This window comes from Drosophila biarmipes, chromosome 3R (assembly GCF_025231255.1).
Source record: "Drosophila biarmipes strain raj3 chromosome 3R, RU_DBia_V1.1, whole genome shotgun sequence".
Lineage (NCBI taxonomy): Eukaryota > Metazoa > Arthropoda > Insecta > Diptera > Drosophilidae > Drosophila > Drosophila biarmipes.
In genome coordinates, this window is record NC_066616.1 from 7,572,184 (window position 1) to 7,588,837 (window position 16,654).

General features: G+C 45.5%; 6 protein-coding genes across 8 annotated transcripts; 2 read left to right on the forward strand and 4 right to left on the reverse strand.

The window, feature by feature from the left end:
- Positions 1-3,973: 3,973 nt before the first annotated feature.
- Positions 3,974-5,635, reverse strand: LOC108027431 (solute carrier family 35 member B1 homolog). Its single transcript, XM_017098877.3, has 3 exons — positions 5,245-5,635; positions 4,730-5,191; positions 3,974-4,653 (listed from the first exon to the last, which is right to left on the reverse strand). Exons 1-3 carry the CDS (start codon positions 5,447-5,449, stop codon positions 4,301-4,303), a joined length of 1,020 nt encoding a protein of 339 aa, XP_016954366.1. The 5' UTR covers positions 5,450-5,635; the 3' UTR covers positions 3,974-4,300.
- Positions 5,636-6,168: 533 nt separating this feature from the next.
- On the reverse strand, positions 6,169-10,120 carry LOC108027378 (ubiquitin carboxyl-terminal hydrolase 8). Of its 2 annotated transcripts, XM_017098808.3 has the most exons (8): positions 9,885-10,120; positions 9,331-9,819; positions 9,112-9,274; positions 8,565-9,047; positions 8,074-8,508; positions 7,450-7,680; positions 6,939-7,393; positions 6,169-6,876 (listed from the first exon to the last, which is right to left on the reverse strand). In XM_017098808.3, exons 1-8 carry the CDS (start codon positions 9,977-9,979, stop codon positions 6,546-6,548), a joined length of 2,682 nt encoding a protein of 893 aa, XP_016954297.1. In that variant the 5' UTR covers positions 9,980-10,120; the 3' UTR covers positions 6,169-6,545. The 2 variants fall into 2 exon arrangements, with proteins under 2 accessions (XP_016954297.1, XP_016954298.1); XM_017098809.3 differs by lacking the exons at positions 8,074-8,508; positions 8,565-9,047; positions 9,112-9,274; positions 9,331-9,819; positions 9,885-10,120 and adding an exon at positions 7,750-7,922.
- Positions 10,121-10,524: 404 nt separating this feature from the next.
- On the forward strand, positions 10,525-11,777 carry LOC108027400 (putative tRNA (cytidine(32)/guanosine(34)-2'-O)-methyltransferase 2). Its single transcript, XM_017098838.3, has 3 exons — positions 10,525-10,704; positions 10,765-11,414; positions 11,476-11,777. Exons 1-3 carry the CDS (start codon positions 10,584-10,586, stop codon positions 11,632-11,634), a joined length of 930 nt encoding a protein of 309 aa, XP_016954327.1. The 5' UTR covers positions 10,525-10,583; the 3' UTR covers positions 11,635-11,777.
- LOC108027399 (little elongation complex subunit 2) lies at positions 11,693-13,915 on the reverse strand. Its single transcript, XM_017098837.3, has one exon. It carries the CDS (start codon positions 13,832-13,834, stop codon positions 11,831-11,833), a length of 2,004 nt encoding a protein of 667 aa, XP_016954326.1. The 5' UTR covers positions 13,835-13,915; the 3' UTR covers positions 11,693-11,830.
- LOC108027295 (uncharacterized) lies at positions 12,658-15,154 on the forward strand. The gene is made up of 5 exons (XM_017098687.2): positions 12,658-12,743; positions 14,301-14,435; positions 14,492-14,629; positions 14,702-14,858; positions 14,916-15,154. The coding sequence occupies exons 2-5, from the start codon at positions 14,328-14,330 to the stop codon at positions 15,110-15,112; spliced, it is 600 nt and encodes a 199-aa protein (XP_016954176.2). The 5' UTR covers positions 12,658-12,743; positions 14,301-14,327; the 3' UTR covers positions 15,113-15,154.
- LOC108027297 (acylpyruvase FAHD1, mitochondrial) lies at positions 15,155-16,557 on the reverse strand. 2 transcript variants are annotated; one of them, XM_017098689.3, is made up of 5 exons: positions 16,402-16,557; positions 16,178-16,280; positions 16,016-16,112; positions 15,571-15,717; positions 15,155-15,515 (listed from the first exon to the last, which is right to left on the reverse strand). In XM_017098689.3, coding segments are annotated over exons 1-5 (690 nt in total). In that variant the 5' UTR covers positions 16,403-16,557; the 3' UTR covers positions 15,155-15,173. The 2 variants fall into 2 exon arrangements, with proteins under 2 accessions (XP_016954178.1, XP_043951513.1); XM_044095578.2 differs by lacking the exon at positions 16,402-16,557 and having other exon boundaries at positions 16,178-16,377.
- Between the last annotated feature and the right edge of the window lie 97 nt (positions 16,558-16,654).

Below are 16,654 nucleotides of genomic sequence, written 5' to 3' on the forward strand. Positions count from 1 at the left end.
GCTCTGGTTGTAATCTTGCCTCCCGGTTTACAAGCCCCTGGCCTTTGGTCCCACCTTTAGTCCAGCCCTGGAGAGCTTCTGGACCCTTTCGAAGTTCCCGCCAAATAAAAATAGGAAAGCATCATCTCTCATCAGCGAGAACATAAAATATATAGGATTCGTATTTTCGCTTTTTGCCATGCTTCCATGAAGACTGCTTCTGCGTATGTCAAAGGATGTTTTCCTTGTGTTTTCTCTTATTGACCATTGTCCGGGTTCCCGTCTTGGCCCTCTGTGCTTTCTTTGCCCTTTTTTTAAAAGATCGTTGGCTCCCAAATCTGGCTACAGTCTTGCCTCCCGATTTGGATAGTGCCTTGTCTTCGGCTTTTGGTCCCTCCTTTAATCCTTGGACAGCATTTTTTGGACCCTTTCGAAGTTCCCGCCAAATAAAAATAGGAAGTCACGCAGGACTCTTGCCTTCTTGGCTTTGCTTTGGCTGATCCCTTGCCTGCAGCTCTGGTTGTAATCTTGCCTTCAAATTTACATGCCTCTGGCCTTTGGTCCCACCTATAGTTCCACCCTGAAGAGCATCTTTTGGACCCATTCGAAGTTCCCGCTAAATAACAATAGGAAATCACCATCTCTCATCAGCGAGAACATAAAATATATAGGATTAGTGTTTTCGCTTTTTGGCATGCTTCCATGAAGACTGCTTCTGCGTATGTCAAAGGATGTTTTCCTTGTGTTTTCTCTTATTGACCGTTGCCCAGCTTCCCGTCTTGGCCCTCTGTGCTTTCTTCGCCCTTTTTTTTTAAAGATTAAAAGATTATCTTATCCAAATCTGGCTACAGTCTTGCCTCCCGATTTAGATAGTGCCTTGTCTTCGGCTTTTGGTCCCTCCTTTAATCCTTGGACAGCATTTTTTGGACCCTTTCGAAGTTCCCGCCAAATAAAAATAGGAAGTCACGCAGGACTCCCGCTATCTTGGCTTTTGCTGAGCCTCCAGCTCTGGCCCCCCATTTACATGCCCCTGGCCATTGGGTTCACCTTTAGTCCCCCCTAAAGAGCACCTTTTGACCCTTTCGAAATTCCCGCCAAATAAAAATAGGATATCATCATCCACGGAATGATGAAGGAAAATTTTGGTGGCTGCCTTCCTTCTGGTTTTTCTGGCCACTCAGAGCTGGCCACAACGAGCTTTCCTCGTTACACTCTTCATGTAAAAGTGGGTAGTCCTCATCCACGATGGATGCCATTCATCTGGAGCACTATCTTTCTTCTTGTTTTTGGCGAGACCACTCCAATTAGTGTTAATGAGCAGCGAGAACTCAGAATATATAACTTAAGTGTTTTTGGCTTCTCGGCATGCTTCTGTTGGAGACTGCTTCTGGGGATGTCAAAGGATTTTTTATTTGTACTTTCGCTTTATGATCGTTGTGCGGGTTTCCCGTCTTTGCCATCTGTGCTTCCATCGTCCTTTCTTAAAAAGCTCACTGCTTGCCAGATCTGTGTATAATATTGGCTTCCGATATGTGTCGTGCCTTGGCTTTAGTCTTTGGTCCAACCTTTAGACCCCTTCAAAGTTCATGTTCAATTTAAAATATAAAATCACCATACAAGAGATGACCAGGTGTATATGTGGTAACGATCACCTTTATAAGTTTTCTTACAGCTTTTTCCAACGAACCCATATTCTTTCTTACCTTTTTTGGCTAGAAGCGGACCACCTAGCACGCTCGTCAGACTCATTTAAAAAGGGTAATACTTGTCCAGAGGGTTGCGAGATGAAGAAATGATCTGCAATTTCCGATAAGCTGTACTTCTCTCTTATAATTTCAGCCAGACCACTCGGACCAACGATCTTTCCTCGCCACCCTCCTCCTGTACGAGTGGGATGGAAAGTAGTTCCTTCCTGGGATGGAAAGTATTTTCTTCCATCTCCAATGTATTGTACCTATGTAGCTTTCTTTATGCCCGACGGTGATTTTTGTGCAGTAGACGCTTCAGGACCTTCATTCATAAAAAATATGTATTCAATTAAAGTTTTGGTTTATTATTGACTTATACCGACGAATGTTTGAAAGATGTAGAACAGCAAAATGCTTTAAGATCACTTATGGACGTCTTGCTATTCCGTTACATTTTTCAGAAATATTATTTTGTTTAGTTTTTACATTTACTTTTGTATCGTGTTATTTTCAATTTTTTTCAGCAGAGTGCAACGCCCATTCTAACGCCCATACACTAAAACCCATGTAGCACCGCCATTATTCAATATATTTTTCTTAGTTATAAAACCCATCTATATGCCAAAAATTATCCAAGTCGTCAAGTTATTTAAAAGTTATAACCAAATAATAATAAACAGGGAAGAACACTATGGTCGAGTGCCTCGACTATCAGACACCCGTTACTCAGCTTAAAAAAGCAAAAGAGAAATAGAGATATATAAGCAGCAAAGCGATATTTTATAGCGCCACCTACCCGCCATTTTTATTTAGTAATGTGGGCGGCAGATAGATTTAAACGTTTTGAGCGTTTGTTGGCGTTAGAATGGGCGTTGAAAACATTTTTTAGGTCAATCGATTGGTATTAATAAGAAGAATATATTTTGGAACAAAAAATTTTCTAGCTTGAAAACTGTGCCATTAGGGGAGGCGTGGCAAAACGTTTTTTGATCAAACGTTAGGTATTGACGAGACCAATACATTTCAGTTAAATTTTTGTTTCTAGCATTATATATGCAGGAGCTACAGTCTTTCGCAAATTGGGGGCGTTAGAGTGGGCTTGGCGTCCTTGCAAACTTGCGCTGCGCAGGAAGCCCAGGACTCTGCTTGCCAGGTCTGACTCTTCTAGCTTCTAAAGTTTCCGAGATCTCAGCGTTCATACGGACAAACGGACATGGCTAGATCGACTCGGCTCGTGATCCTAAACAAGAATATATTTATGGCGTCGGAATTCTTTCCTTCTATCTAGTACCTTAACTCTACGAGTAACGGTTAAAAAATTAGCAAATTGAAAGAAAAAAAAATAATACGCTAGGTGGCGCATTTCTGTCATGTGCAACGTCCCATTCACTTTAGCTGATCTAATACTCGAAGGTGCCGACTAAAGCGTTTTCTTTTTGAAAATTTTTGCTCAAAGTTGGCACATATGTGGAGCGGATGGTACATTTGCTCTTACCTCCGCCACTATTTCATCGTGGCAATTACAATCAATCTTTGAGGAGCCTTCTGAAGGACGAGATCATTCCAGACACGTTTAGCTCAAATTGCGAAGTAAATTTAACCAGCTACTGTGTGTCAGCTGGGAGCAGTCAAGAAAGCGTACTTGATTGAGTGATTCTTTGTGAAACGTATTGAGTTTTTCATTATGGTCTCTAAAAGTTTTCTTATTTTTATCTTCATATTTGAAAGTTAACTCTATTTCAAAAAGGAAATTACATCACAATATATGCTTATTGACGCCGATGATTGTTATGCATATTACGATGCCGGGCACCACTGGAAAAGTCATGAAAAAGGTTGGTAAGTCGTTAAATTAATGGTAAATAAAATCAATTACTTATATACATTTTTAGCAATGAAAAAAATCGTGATATTTACAGCTTGTTCCGGATCGAGTCGGTTCTTACGTAATTTAATTACAGCCGCAAGGCGGGTGATATAGCTATCAGGCAGGGGAACTTATTAAGGCAAGGCCTATCGCTAATCAATATCGACAATCGTCCTGAAGGCGCAAGGTTGCATCGATAAAATAAGACTCGAATATTTGTCTTGTGTCAAAATAATCGAGTTATCCCAGTTTTATCGAGACTTGGCTAATTCTCTTATTTTCCACCTGTGGGTTCCTATGGCAAGCCTGTATGAATCTGTAAGTTCTATAAAAAAAGAAATTGGTAACAGCATTTCAGAACGGAAATTATCCTGAATATTAGTTAAAGAATATCAGACTATTGCCCGTGACTTTGTATAATTTAAAAAAAAAATACATATAAAATTCATAAAAAAAGCATGTTTTAATTATAAATTGCAGCAATAATTAGTGATCCTGTGTCATAGACCTTGCGGGCCAGTGTATACTTTTGCACAATATTTGTTCCTTTTCTAATGGGTATACATAAATAATTTAGGTACTTAAATCGACTGTTTGTGGTTTGCAGATCAAAAATCGAATGCTGTGTTCGCTATAGCTAACTCCTTTGTACGATTAGCGGTTCCGGGGATTGGGAAAACGTTGGCCGAGCAGCCGCTTGAGACAAAATCATTGTCTTCTTTAAATGTGGGTATGTACATTAGGCTATGCAATCATCTAGTAAATTCTAAGAAATCAGTTTCTTCTTCTCCTCAGACAGTTTGCCCTCGACGGGTGGCTTCTTGGCTGCCACCGTTGGAGACTTCTTGCCATAGAGCATGTCCACAAAGAGGGCGGCGAATACCAGGACTGCTCCAAGCCACTGGCGGGCAATCAAGACGTTTCCAAACAGCAGCACAGAGCACAGCACGGTGAAGAACTTTCGCGTTGTGGTCACCACGGAGCAGGCCAGCGGCCCAAAGTTGGCCACCATCAGGAAGATGAAGAACTGGCCGAGGACGCCGCACACAGCAATCAGGGATAAATGGGTCCAGGCCTCGGGATGGCGGATAGTAAAGTACAGGAACTCCTTGGCCTCGCCTAAAATAGGATACCGAGAACATTTGTTTCTTTCAAGCTTTAAATGTATACTTATGTCTAACTATGAAGAGCTTACCTGTGAAAATCATGGCAACGCCTAGCATTAATGTGCTCCAAAAGTTCATGGCCCTCATCATCTGCTGGCCCGAAGGCGCACTTGCCGCTCGGATGCGCTCCTGTACAGCTCCAGTCAGTCCGTCCATTGACAGGCTGAGGAACAGCAACACCTCGCCGAGAAGCGTCGTCTCAGCCGGCAAATTCGACACCTTGCCCTCCTTGTACATAAAGAGGATGACGCCCAGGACAATGGTCAGCACGCAGGCATAGCGCGTCCAGCTGTAGGATTTGCGGCCAATCAGAACGCCCAGGATCATGACGGGTATGGGCTTGGCGGATTTGCCCACGACAGCAGTGGGGTAGGGAACCCAGCGCATGGCCATGTTGGTGGACACCATGGCCAGCAAATACGTCAGCGAACAGGCCACGTAGGAGCCCGCATTGGTGGTGTCCTCCTTCTGCGGCTTTACGGTCAGCAGGACTAGAAGATCGAAGATCAGTAAAGGTTCGCTGGAGAACCCGGAAATTTCTTACCTTTGGCAAACACATAGTTGCAGAGGCACTGCACCCAAACCAGAGCCAAGGCGTAGGTGAAGCGTTCGCCCACGGAGCCGTCCGTCTGCACTTCTTCGCCGTAGCGACCGCGGGTCAGCTTTTCCTGCACAATCCCGTACAGGAAGTAGCAAACGAAGATGCCCACGGCATAGATGATGAAACGGCTTCGCTCCGGCAGATTCATGTTCTAGGCGGGCAGATGGCGGTTTTCAGGAGCGCTTGATTTACCTTTCGGTTGGGCCAAACTCTATGTGCGGTCTAAACAGTTGGCATTCTACAGAGGCGGCTGCAGGTGGCCGTGATTTGGCGATGGGCTATCAAGTAATCAAATCAAATACGTGGTCAGTGCTGCCGGCCTAGGTGTCTTTTAGCCAGTTTTGACCAGAGGTTTACAAGTGTCTGCAAATTTGGCTACTTTTATGGGGTATTGCTTTTGTGTTTACCACACACACTTATCGCTTTATCGTTGAAATAATTGGGTACACGAAATGGAAAACAGCTTAAAAATACTTATTTTGTTTTTCTTAGCAATAATATTATAAAATAACATTAGAACTTGATACTTTTTTGGAGCCATAGTTGGCAACACTGTGTGTGGGGGCGGTTTGCAATGTGACCGTATGCCGATAAATTCGTATCCGCTATGTTGCGCGCTAAAAACGATATTTTTAAATCGGTTCCATTGATTTTAAATTAAACTTAATTGTCGTCTCCAAACAGAAAATAAACACTTTTACACCATTAAAATGCTCAAAGGATTTCTTTAAATTTTATGAAACCAAAACTCGAATCCGGCGATATTGCAATCAAGAAACGACATTTTAAATTACTTGAAACGTGTAAAATCTTTCCAATTTGTTTTCAATACACCGTCGTCAGTTGTCGGTATATATTACAAAGTCATTTCTTATTTATTGTATCGGAAATTTCATTTCGTTTATTTGGTTTAAAAATATAATTGCAAAATACAATAAACTATAGTCCCACATACACGCGCGCATATGTGACCTCCTCTTTGTTATACTGGTAATGCACTTGAAGTTCTCGGTTTTAGTGAAATCAGCCCGTACCCGTAGAAAATACGCCCCCATGCGTAATACTGTCCATCCGGCCTAAGAGCCTAGACAACAACAAACAAGCGATTATCCTCTTAAATAGCAACAGTTAAGCGGTAATTGGTAAATGATAAAAGGGCGTGGCGACTAGACCTTAGAAACTATAAAAATAAGAGATGAACAAAAACACAATTAAAACAAAAGGTGGAAAACCGAGCGAAGCGCCTACAGCGGGACCTGCATGGGCGGGAGCCAGGTGTAAAAGAGAATGTAGGCGGCACTGGAAACGACGTTCGAAGTGTCCAGAGCCGAGACGATCTGATCGTCGAACTTGAACCACTTTCCGTAGTTGGCGCTCTTGCAGAAGGCCGTGTAGTGGCCGCCTTCCATGGTGCCGTAGTGATTGGACACAGCGTACAGCTGGTAGGTTTTGGGAGTTACCGCCCGCGATTCCGCCCGGGCAATGTAGGGATTCATATCCAGGTTCTCCAGCGGGAAGCGAAGGTAGTTTTGCTTCTTCATGTAAGCGCCAGAATTGCTGGGATCAGCGTAGAACCTTTAAAGGGATACACATTTTTAGCGAACATCAAACAAAGTTAAATATTTTGATTTACTTACCGCTTCAAATGCACCACCAGCACCGGAGGCAGCTTGGATATATCCAGTTTCTTGATGGCATCTCTTTTGGTCTTACAACTTGGACAGTTCCAACCGTGTATGCGCTCCCCACTGAAGTACATGTCCATACACTGGTTGAGCTGGCACTCATTCGAGTTGGGCGGCAGCTCCAGGCTGAGATTCGAGAAACTCTCGTAGGTGGCCGACTCCTTGTGGCAGGCCACACACTTGACGGTGCTCTTCATCTGGCCATAGAATAAATGCAATATCATGCTCTCCTTGGCCTTGGTAAACTCCAGCCAAGCCTTCTCCGACGCGCTGATCATCTCGCGCTGACGGGACACGTGCAAAGTTTGGAGGTCCGAGTGCAGCCAGTCCATCAGGATGGTGAGGAACTCGTGCGAGTCCTGCTGGTCAACGCCGCGGAAGATCTTCTGGTACTGACCCACAACATACTGAAATGAAAAAGATACTTAGTATAAACATGGCAGATAGTTTGCCAGTTACCTACCCTTAAATCTCGGCTGGCCACGCACTTGTACTGGCCGTTCCACAGCTCTTTGATGAGTGCAGCCACCTCCTCGATCACCTGGCCGTTCGTCTTGTTGCTCCTGCTTATGTTGTTTTTGTACTTGTCCGAAATGCAGTACTCCGTCAACTGAGGCGTATTACTCAGGCATTGCAATATGCTGTTCATGTAGCAGGTGTTGCCCAGGTTCTTCAAGCCCGTTAATCCACGACCCTGAAACAATGCATACAAATATAGCTATTAGTACCACTTACTAGGTAGGTACTAGTTCCTAAAAGTTACTCGTCGCAGCGGGAAGATGGAGCTATAAATGCTGTAGGTGGGCGGCGCTGTGGGCAGCTGGAGCTTCACGCCCGCCACACAAATCATTCGCGGAATCCTGTCTGCTGCTGGTTTTGCTCAATCGTATGGCGATTGTACGTTTCTTTGCTTTGAACATGCTTTGAGTGCGGACGGCGAGCGACTGAGAGTGGGGCTACCCCCAAAGCACGGCCAACGTCTGGGCGGGTGTCTTCGAAACGTGACCCATGGGCTATTGATTTCGCTCGTGTGGCGGCTATATTTAGTCGACCGGTGTGAATCAACCACCCCCAAACCATCACTCACCACATTCTGACCCATCACGGGTGAGAAATCACGGACGCGTTGCGATGTCCCCTCGCTCCTCGGCTGCGGTTTCATTGCCCTGTCAAATGTGGGCCTTTCCACCTTGTTTGAGGCTTGTTGCGAATCCTCGTTTAGTTGGAGCAGGGACTCCAGGCTGTCGGAGAGGTCCTGCACATCCTTCAAATTATTAGTCGGCGAGGTGGGACTCTCCGGTCGAGGAGACTTGTAATGCTTTTTCGAGTCGCGGGCGATAGCCAAAAGGCGCTCCCGCTCCTGGCGCTCCTGCTCGTGTTGCTCGTCCAAGCGCTGACGCTCCCGGATCTTGGATTCAATGTTCCTCGCGGCCTCAACATCCTTTTGCGATAGCTGCTGGCTAACTTTCTGCTGCTCCTGTATGCGACTTAGTTCTTCTCGCAGACGATTGTTTTCTACTATCTGCAGGAGAAACAAAACATTTATTATTGAAAAATTAAGTGGTCTGCGGATCTTACATAGTCCTGCGCCTTGCTCTCCAGCTGAAGGATTCTGAAGTGCAACTCCTGACCTTCGGTGGCATTCAAGCCATCGCCCTCAGCCGCCTGACGCTTCCACATCTTGGAGGCCTTTTCCAGCTGCTCATCGTTCTGCTCGGCCCTTTGCAGAAACTCGGCCTGATCACGCATGATCTCGGCGATGGGCTTGGCCTGCGAAGGTGGACGGGAGGGCCCTTGGTTATAGGTACGCGTAGCCGTCGGCTTGTTGGCTCGATTTATGTCCGGTCGTGGTCTAAAATCCTTCGCACTGATGTCCTCTTTCATGGTGATGTCGTGGATTGAGGGATACTCAATGTCATCAATAGTGTCAATGTCGTTGTTGTTCTGCTGCGGCGCCTGGACACTGGGATTGGTGCAATGGGTGGGGTACATCATGATGAAGTACTCGTAGCCGCCCTCGACGATCTGGATGGGGGCGCGGTACGTCACATCGGGATCCCACTGCCATGTAAGGGGATTAGTACTGATCTAAGACTTAAATAGGGGAATGCTTAAGGATACTTACATTTTTCAGGATGTCCAGCAGCGTGGCAATAGCTGTATTCGCCGCCGGTTGGGCATCCTTGGTGTTCCAGTCCATAAGAACCACCGAATCCTTGACGGAGCGCGATGCCCACGAGGCCTTTCCGCTGCTGCTGAGACGAGCCTGCAGTCTGCCAGCCGACATGCTACAAGTTCAAGGAGTTAGTGACCGGATAGGTTCTCAAGTAGGCCACCCACTCACCCCAGCGTAATCAGCTCCTCGGGCACATTGAATGCACAGTAGTAGGTGAGGTGGGAGTTCTCGTAGTCGGCGCTCGGGCGACAGTCCATTACGAGGACCGATTTCTCCTGCATGCGCCGATACAGCTCCTGGCAGGAGATCAGTCCTAGTCGCGCGTAGTCCGTGGACGGTGTTGCCGCCGCCTCCGCACTGACCCTTCCATTGCTGACCAGTTCCGGGCCAATTGGCTCCACTGGCTGACGCTGCCGAGCATAGCGATGTCGCAGGGAGTTCATAATCACCTCCAGCGTGTCCATAATGCGGCGATTCGACTCGGTGTCGCCCAACATCTGGCGCACCGTCGACTTGTGGCTGGCGTAATCGGACTTCTTGTGAATCGCGGTCAGCATGTTGAAGTACTTCATGTAGGTGATGTAGGCCAGCTCCTCGTCGCCATCCAGTCTGTACTCCTCTGCGGTCATGTACAGTTTACGGGCGGTGTTCAGCAGGCTGTGAGGAGGAGCACAGGTAAATGAAAGCAGCCGCATCAGCACTAATTCGCGGTGTCCACTTACATTTTCATGCCCTTGCTGCGCAGATCCGGAATGATGGACATCTTCTCTAGGTCCTCCAGATTGGAGCTCATGTGCAGCTTCTTCAACTTGGCCATTGCTGGGGCGTTCCTTAGGTGGGTGGCGGGATGGTGTTATGTCGGTTGGAATTCGGCTGGATTTCCTCCTTTTCCTGTTTTCATAGCAGGAATTCCTCAATCTGCGGGCTGGGCTGCAACAACAACAACGCTGGTTATTTTGCCTTAAGCTTATCGATACGCTCGGACCACTTTCTGGAACTATCGATTGGTGCTGTCACGCAGCAAGCTATTTCTAAATTAAATAAAAATAGATAGATTTTAAAAGTTCGTTAAAGATTACAATTATTTTCATAACAAAAATAATAGCTGTTCTAAGTTCTTAATAATATTACTTGAAAGAATATCAAAGTATACAAAATTCAAATCTTTAGTTACTTAAAAAATGTCAAGCTGGTAAAGTTTTTTTATTTTAAAATTATCAGCTAAATAACCTGTAAATAAATAAATTTAAATTTTTAAATAACATAAATAATTAAAACTACTTTGTATTAAAAAAAGACATCCATAGCTGAAAGCAAGCTGAAACCGCACCGCTGTCTACTGTGAATAGACCTATTTTTTTCCCAACACAGCTGATAACCCTTTGTTGACAACTGCGTGTTAGGCCAGGGCGCGTTTATAAATGGGCAGGACTTCGAAGGACAAACGAGACATCTTCTACCGACTGGCCAAGGAGCAGGGATGGCGCGCGCGGAGTGCCTTCAAGCTACTCCAGGCGGAGGAGACTTTTCACCTGCTAGGAGGTGCTGTTTGAACCTCGTGTTGCTTAAATCAATTCAATTCTAAGGGAAAACTAATTCTAGGACTCACCCGTGCCGTGGATCTGTGCGCCGCTCCTGGCAGCTGGTCGCAGGTGCTGGCCAAGCGCATGTACGAGCCCCTGCCTCCGGAGGAGCGAGAAAAGGTGAAAATCATCGCGGTCGACCTGCAAGGGATGGCGCCGATTGAAGGAGTCACTCAACTCCGGGCGGACATCAGCAAGGAGTCTACGGCCGAGGCCATCATCGACTTCTTTGGCGGCGAGAAGGCCCAGATTGTGGTTAGCGATGGGGCTCCCGATTCCACGGGCATGCACGACTTCGACGCCTACGTCCAGGGCGAGTTGCTCCTCTCCGCCCTGAGCATCTCCACCTTCATTCTGGAGGAGGGAGGGTCGTTTGTATCCAAGATCTACCGGGCAGACAGGACCAGTCGCCTGTACACCCATCTCAAGCGCTTCTTCAAGGACGTGTGTGTGTTTAAGCCCTCCGCTTCCAGAAACTCCAGCATCGAAGCTTTTGTGGTGGCCCGTCAGTTTTGTCTGCCCGAAGGCTATAAGCCCTGCAACCTGATCACCGAATGGCACGAGCATCCAGAGTCGTGGGTGAGCAGGAAAAAGGAGAACCCGCCCGTTGTTCACGTTCCGTTCGTCGCCTACAAAGGAGATCTAGATTCTGATCGCACCTACGACTTGGTAGGGTTTCTACATGCATAGATATCTCGTTTGAAATAATCACTACGCTGTACTATTTCAGGGCGAGGACTATGTTTATAAAGAGCCAGTGCAACAACCTCTGACTGCTGCCTATCAGGATATCATTAAGAAAACTAGCCAAGTCAACATAAAATATGAGGGCATCCGAGTTATGCATGACGAGGAATTGTTTATGGAGTGGTACAAAGCAGGCGTTTGATCCTTTAAATTATAGATGAAGTCACTGATTAGATAATCAGAAAAGGTACTGCACAAACTACGGCAAACAATGAAAGTACAAAGTTGTATTTCAATTATTGATCACAAATTTAATAACAAACTTCTTATAAGTCTACTGTATAAGCCTTTTTGAGGATCTTCTTTTGACTTTTCAAGAGAAAACCGAAAGGCTTTTATTACAGCGTCATTATCTTCTCCAGCTGGATCTTTTCATCTTTAGCCGCCGCTTTTTTGCGAGCTCTGGCTCGAATCTTTTGCCCGGCCTTACAACGGCGGCGAAACTGCTTCGTTGGTTTACGTGTTCCTGAAGCCTGTCTTACGGGCTCTGGTTTGGGTAACGCCGCTTTTCGTCGTTGGACGCACCGTCCATTGGCCTTTGCAGGAAATGCGCAGGGCAGTAGCTGCAGTTCCTCGTGCAGGCGGCCACAGAGTGTGGGCGAGATGGGAAGAAAACTGTTTTGGGTGAGGAAGATTTGATCGCTCGGAGTGGTTTCAGTGAGGAGTTGGTGCAGCTTAAAGCTCTGGGCCGTGGCCTCCTTAGTGACACTGCAAAGCAGGAATTTATCCTTGTACTTGGGTGAGTAGCGTAGCAGGTATTCCCCAACAGGCACAGTATCTAGTAGCTTCAGAAACTCGTACAAATTAGAAAGAAGTTGTGGCATGCTTGTATTGTAGTAGTCGTGCAGCTGTTGCTCCAGGGATATCAACGTCAGTTGTTCCTCCAACATGGGTTTAAAGTCCCGCAGCGAGACGCGGGTGCAGTGACCCACATCAGCTTGCAGAAGCTTCAGCTGCAGCCAGGCACTTATCAACTCGTGTTTGGACATAATTTCACAGCCGCAGTCGGGCTTATTCTCCAGCTTGATCAAATGGCAACCAAGAGGCCTCTTGCCATTGGCATCATTGACCGCTGGTATGGACAAAGTGCTAAACATTTGAAAATCTTTGTACTGATAATTTTCGCTCTTACACCTAAGACTCCAACTGACTAAAGCGGTGTTGACGTTCGCATCCACAATGTCCGCAGATTGCTGATCAATTGGGTGAAGCTTGTAGGCCATGTGAAGATCGGTAGAAGACATTTCACAGGTAAGCTTATCTGGTACTTCCTTGACTGCTCCGTTTTCGAAATATAGCCATTTGGCTTGACCAGGCTGAGATATGTAAGCTTCATAAGCATGCTTCAGGACCAAACTGTTTGTATGCCAGCCACAGTTGCGGGCGGGAAACGGAGACTGGAACTCCATGCACTTGTGCTTACTTTTCGGACATTCTCTCAGGCTGACAAACATCTCTGTCGGTAGGTCAATATATGATCCAGTCGTAAACAGCATTAAAAGAGAGTCCAGGGGCAGAACGAAAATATTGTTGGCCTCCAGTTCTAGGTATTTCTCTTCATCCGTCAATAGCTTGGCTGCCTCTTTGGTTTCCCAATTCGCGTAGCGATCCAAGCGCACCCTTAAAGTGCTCAGGGTATCCTGGCTCAGTTTCAACTCTGACCAGAATCTTACCCGGCCGACAATCCGCTCCAGCTCCACCTGCTCTATGCTGACGGTCTGAGAATTGAGGCTTTTGCACTGGGACAACTGTGGCAGGCCAGAGAAGGTCACATATGAGTCGTTGGGATATGTCTTAAGCCGTTTCCTAACATTCAGCTCGTACCACTCTCTGTAGACTGCCACCAGGTTCTTCATGGGCGCGTAGATGATCTCCTTGCGACCCAATTCGTGGTCATGAATGTGTTTCTGCACCCGCTGTTGCTCATTGCAGCGCTTCTTCTCTGTGGCCTGCCACACCACAAAGTCCTCCTCATTGACGGGTTCACTTCGCTGCCAGGACAGAAGTACTCGCATGCAGGCGGCCTGCTGCTTGAGATTCAGCTCCGAGTGCTGGTCCAGGGGATTGGGGAAACTGTAACCAGTAGCGTTGCTTGAATTGTCGCAAGTCGCACTCCCCGGCACCTGGTCGTTGCGGGGATCCCTCAAGGCTGTGCTCCGGTTGAAGGTTTTGAAAACATCGGCTGTTTCTTGGAGCTCCAGCCGCAGCACCTCGGGATCCACTTCGTTCAGAAACGTGTACAGCGCGTCATCCACATGCTCGAAGGATTTGTTGAAGATCTTGTATGATGGCTGATTCCGAAAGATGGCATTTCCCTCGTACAGAGGAGGGTCCTTGTCCATATCGGGTCCGTCCTTTTAGAGATTCAAAAACTCAGTTTTTGATGTAAACATAGGATTTGTTTTGATTAAAAGACCTTATCACAATCCCGAAAAATTACTGGCTTGGGGTATTCCTCAAGGCGGTCTTGGCCGAGTCTCCGGTATTTTTCTTTAATAGTGGTATTTTCGTTTATTTTGGCCTATCGATAAGTACAGCTCCTTGAATTAAAAATAACCGTTACAAGATATGGCTTTTGATATATATTATTTATTTATTTATTTTTAAATATTAAATTCCCAAAAGTTTTAAACGCTTTAAAAAGAAGGAGAAGAGTCCCCTATAGATTTTCCAAATGTTTTATTTCCTGTTTTCTTGCCCTTTTTTATTTTTCATTTCAATAACAACAATTTCTAATGGCATTACGGAACATTAACTTTGAAACTACTTTTAATTAATATATGGATACCTCTTGTTGATTCATTTTAGAATCAGTTAATAAATAACATTTAAGCCATGAAGATGTATATGGGATATATTCTGCTTTCAATCTTAGTTGTTTTCAGCTCATGTGCAGAATCCTTTAATTATACAAGCTGTGACCAGGCGAAGCAACCAAAGTTTGTAAGATATTTGCAATTAAATTCTAATTTTCACTACTTTTACCTAACATTTTCCAGCTAAGCTCATGTTGCGATGTCCAAACCCACGACAAGGCTATCAAAGCCTGTCGTAAATCCTTGTTGGCCAATAACACAAGCAAAACAAGTAATGAGGAGACACTCAATCTGAAATCGGATAAAGTGGCTCTGCACGCAGTGAGTTTTACCCAAAAATATAACAATATCAACAAAACATCAGTATTCGCTGGGGAATGGTAATCCTTTCAGTGCATGGCGGAGTGCTCCTTCAAGACCAATGGTTTTTTGCTGACCAATGGCAGCGTCAACGTCGAGGTATTACAGAAAAGTTACCAGGAACGCTACATAGACGATCAGATCATGTCAAAACTCATGGTGAAGAACCTCAAAAGCTGTTCGGATTACGGTGGGTCAAGTAGCAAAAACCAATTCTTTTTAGTAATTTGTATCTAAAACTTAACAGCACTGAAACGAGCTGAGCAATTCCAGTGGATGCATACAAAGGGCGAATGCAACTACTATCCTGCCATTCTGCTGGCCTGCGTCATGGAACAGGTTTACGTCAACTGTCCAGCGACCAAATGGAAGAACACCAGCGAGTGCACAGCGATGCGGAAATATTTGATTGCCTGTGACGACGTCGAAAGCGACAGGAAATAGTACCAATTTTAAATAACCAAATATACAGATGCAGCAGATGAATGGTTTTCTAATGCTCTATTTATTCAGCACACACTTTGAAAGTCAGTTTGGCCAGTTCCGCCATTCCGCACTCAATCACATCGCCAGCCTTGAACGCATCGGAGCCATTGGGCGTTCCGGTTAGGATCAGATCGTTGGGCTCCAGGGTCATATACTGGGACACGTAGGAAATGATATCGGGCACCTTGAATATCAAGTCCGCGGTGCAGCCCTTTTGCTTTACGACGCCGTTGACGGTGAGCCAGAGCGGCAGATTGTGAGGATCCTTCACTTGGTCAAGGGGTATAAACTTGGAGACGGGCGTAGAGGTGTCGAAGCCTTTGCCCAAGGTCCACGGGTGTCCTGCAGCGCGAGCTGCGCCCTGAAAGAGTTTTGGTTGGTGGGTGGACAGTAAATAAATAATTGTATATTCATACCAAATTGCACTGAGCCGTCAGGTCTAAGGCCAGACAGTATCCGGCCACATATTTCATAGCATCTGCCTTAGACACATTTTTGCAGGGCTTTCCGATCACAACACCCAGTTCCACTTCATAAGCCACCTTAGTGAAGACTTTGGGTAGCTGAAAGGTATTTTAAAATTAATTAAAATATATATTGTACAATATTTTTTTCAGTTTTTTAAAATTTTCAAAGCAATTATTATAAAATGTTTTAAAAATGCAATTTTTATTATGGTATCCGGTACGAATTTAATTTTTTGTGACCGAATCGAAGAGAAATATTTTTATAAAAGACCAAAGGTCCCGAATCTTTGTTACCCACTTTCCTGATAATATTTCTGTAGTAATCATACAAGCGAGATCGTATCTTTTGATAAGGGACCACCGGTCTACTTTGAAGATTAAAATCATATCTTACCACAATTGGCTGGCCCTCCTGGAGATACGATGAGGTGGGTTTGAGGAAGACGAGCGGCTCCTTGGGCACTGGAACGTTCCTAGCCCTCACAACGTCCCTGCGGCAGACAAGGATTCAGGGGATTACCAATTCTGACTGATTTCTGAGCTAGCAGTAAATTACATGTAGTTGAGAGCTACTCCCACAATCTTTTTGCCTTCATTTAAGAAGTTGGCGGCATTCTGGTCGCTGCAGGCCATCCTGAGGATTCGGGTTAGTTGAACCACTGAAAATTTTGAGAAAATATGTTAACTAGTCCGGGAAACTGGAGGAAATGCCTAGAACACTACGGCTCTGCGGTCAAATGAAAGTGAGCGTTTAGGCATCGACAGCCGGACGGGACTTACTTGCGCAATGTTTATTAATTTAGATGTGGGGGTTATCTGGAGAGGCGCCCCCCGCAGAAAGTTTATCAATTAAATAACAACAGAAAATCAAGAGAGCGATCGAGAAGTCAGCTGTTACTGGTGCGTAGGGTTGCCAGGGCTCGCCAAATGTGCCAGGCAATGCAATTAGCTAAGGATAATTAATAAAAGTTCATAAATGACCGCCATTACAACTACCTGTTTGAAAAACTAGTGTTTCCACTAGCTTGCGTTA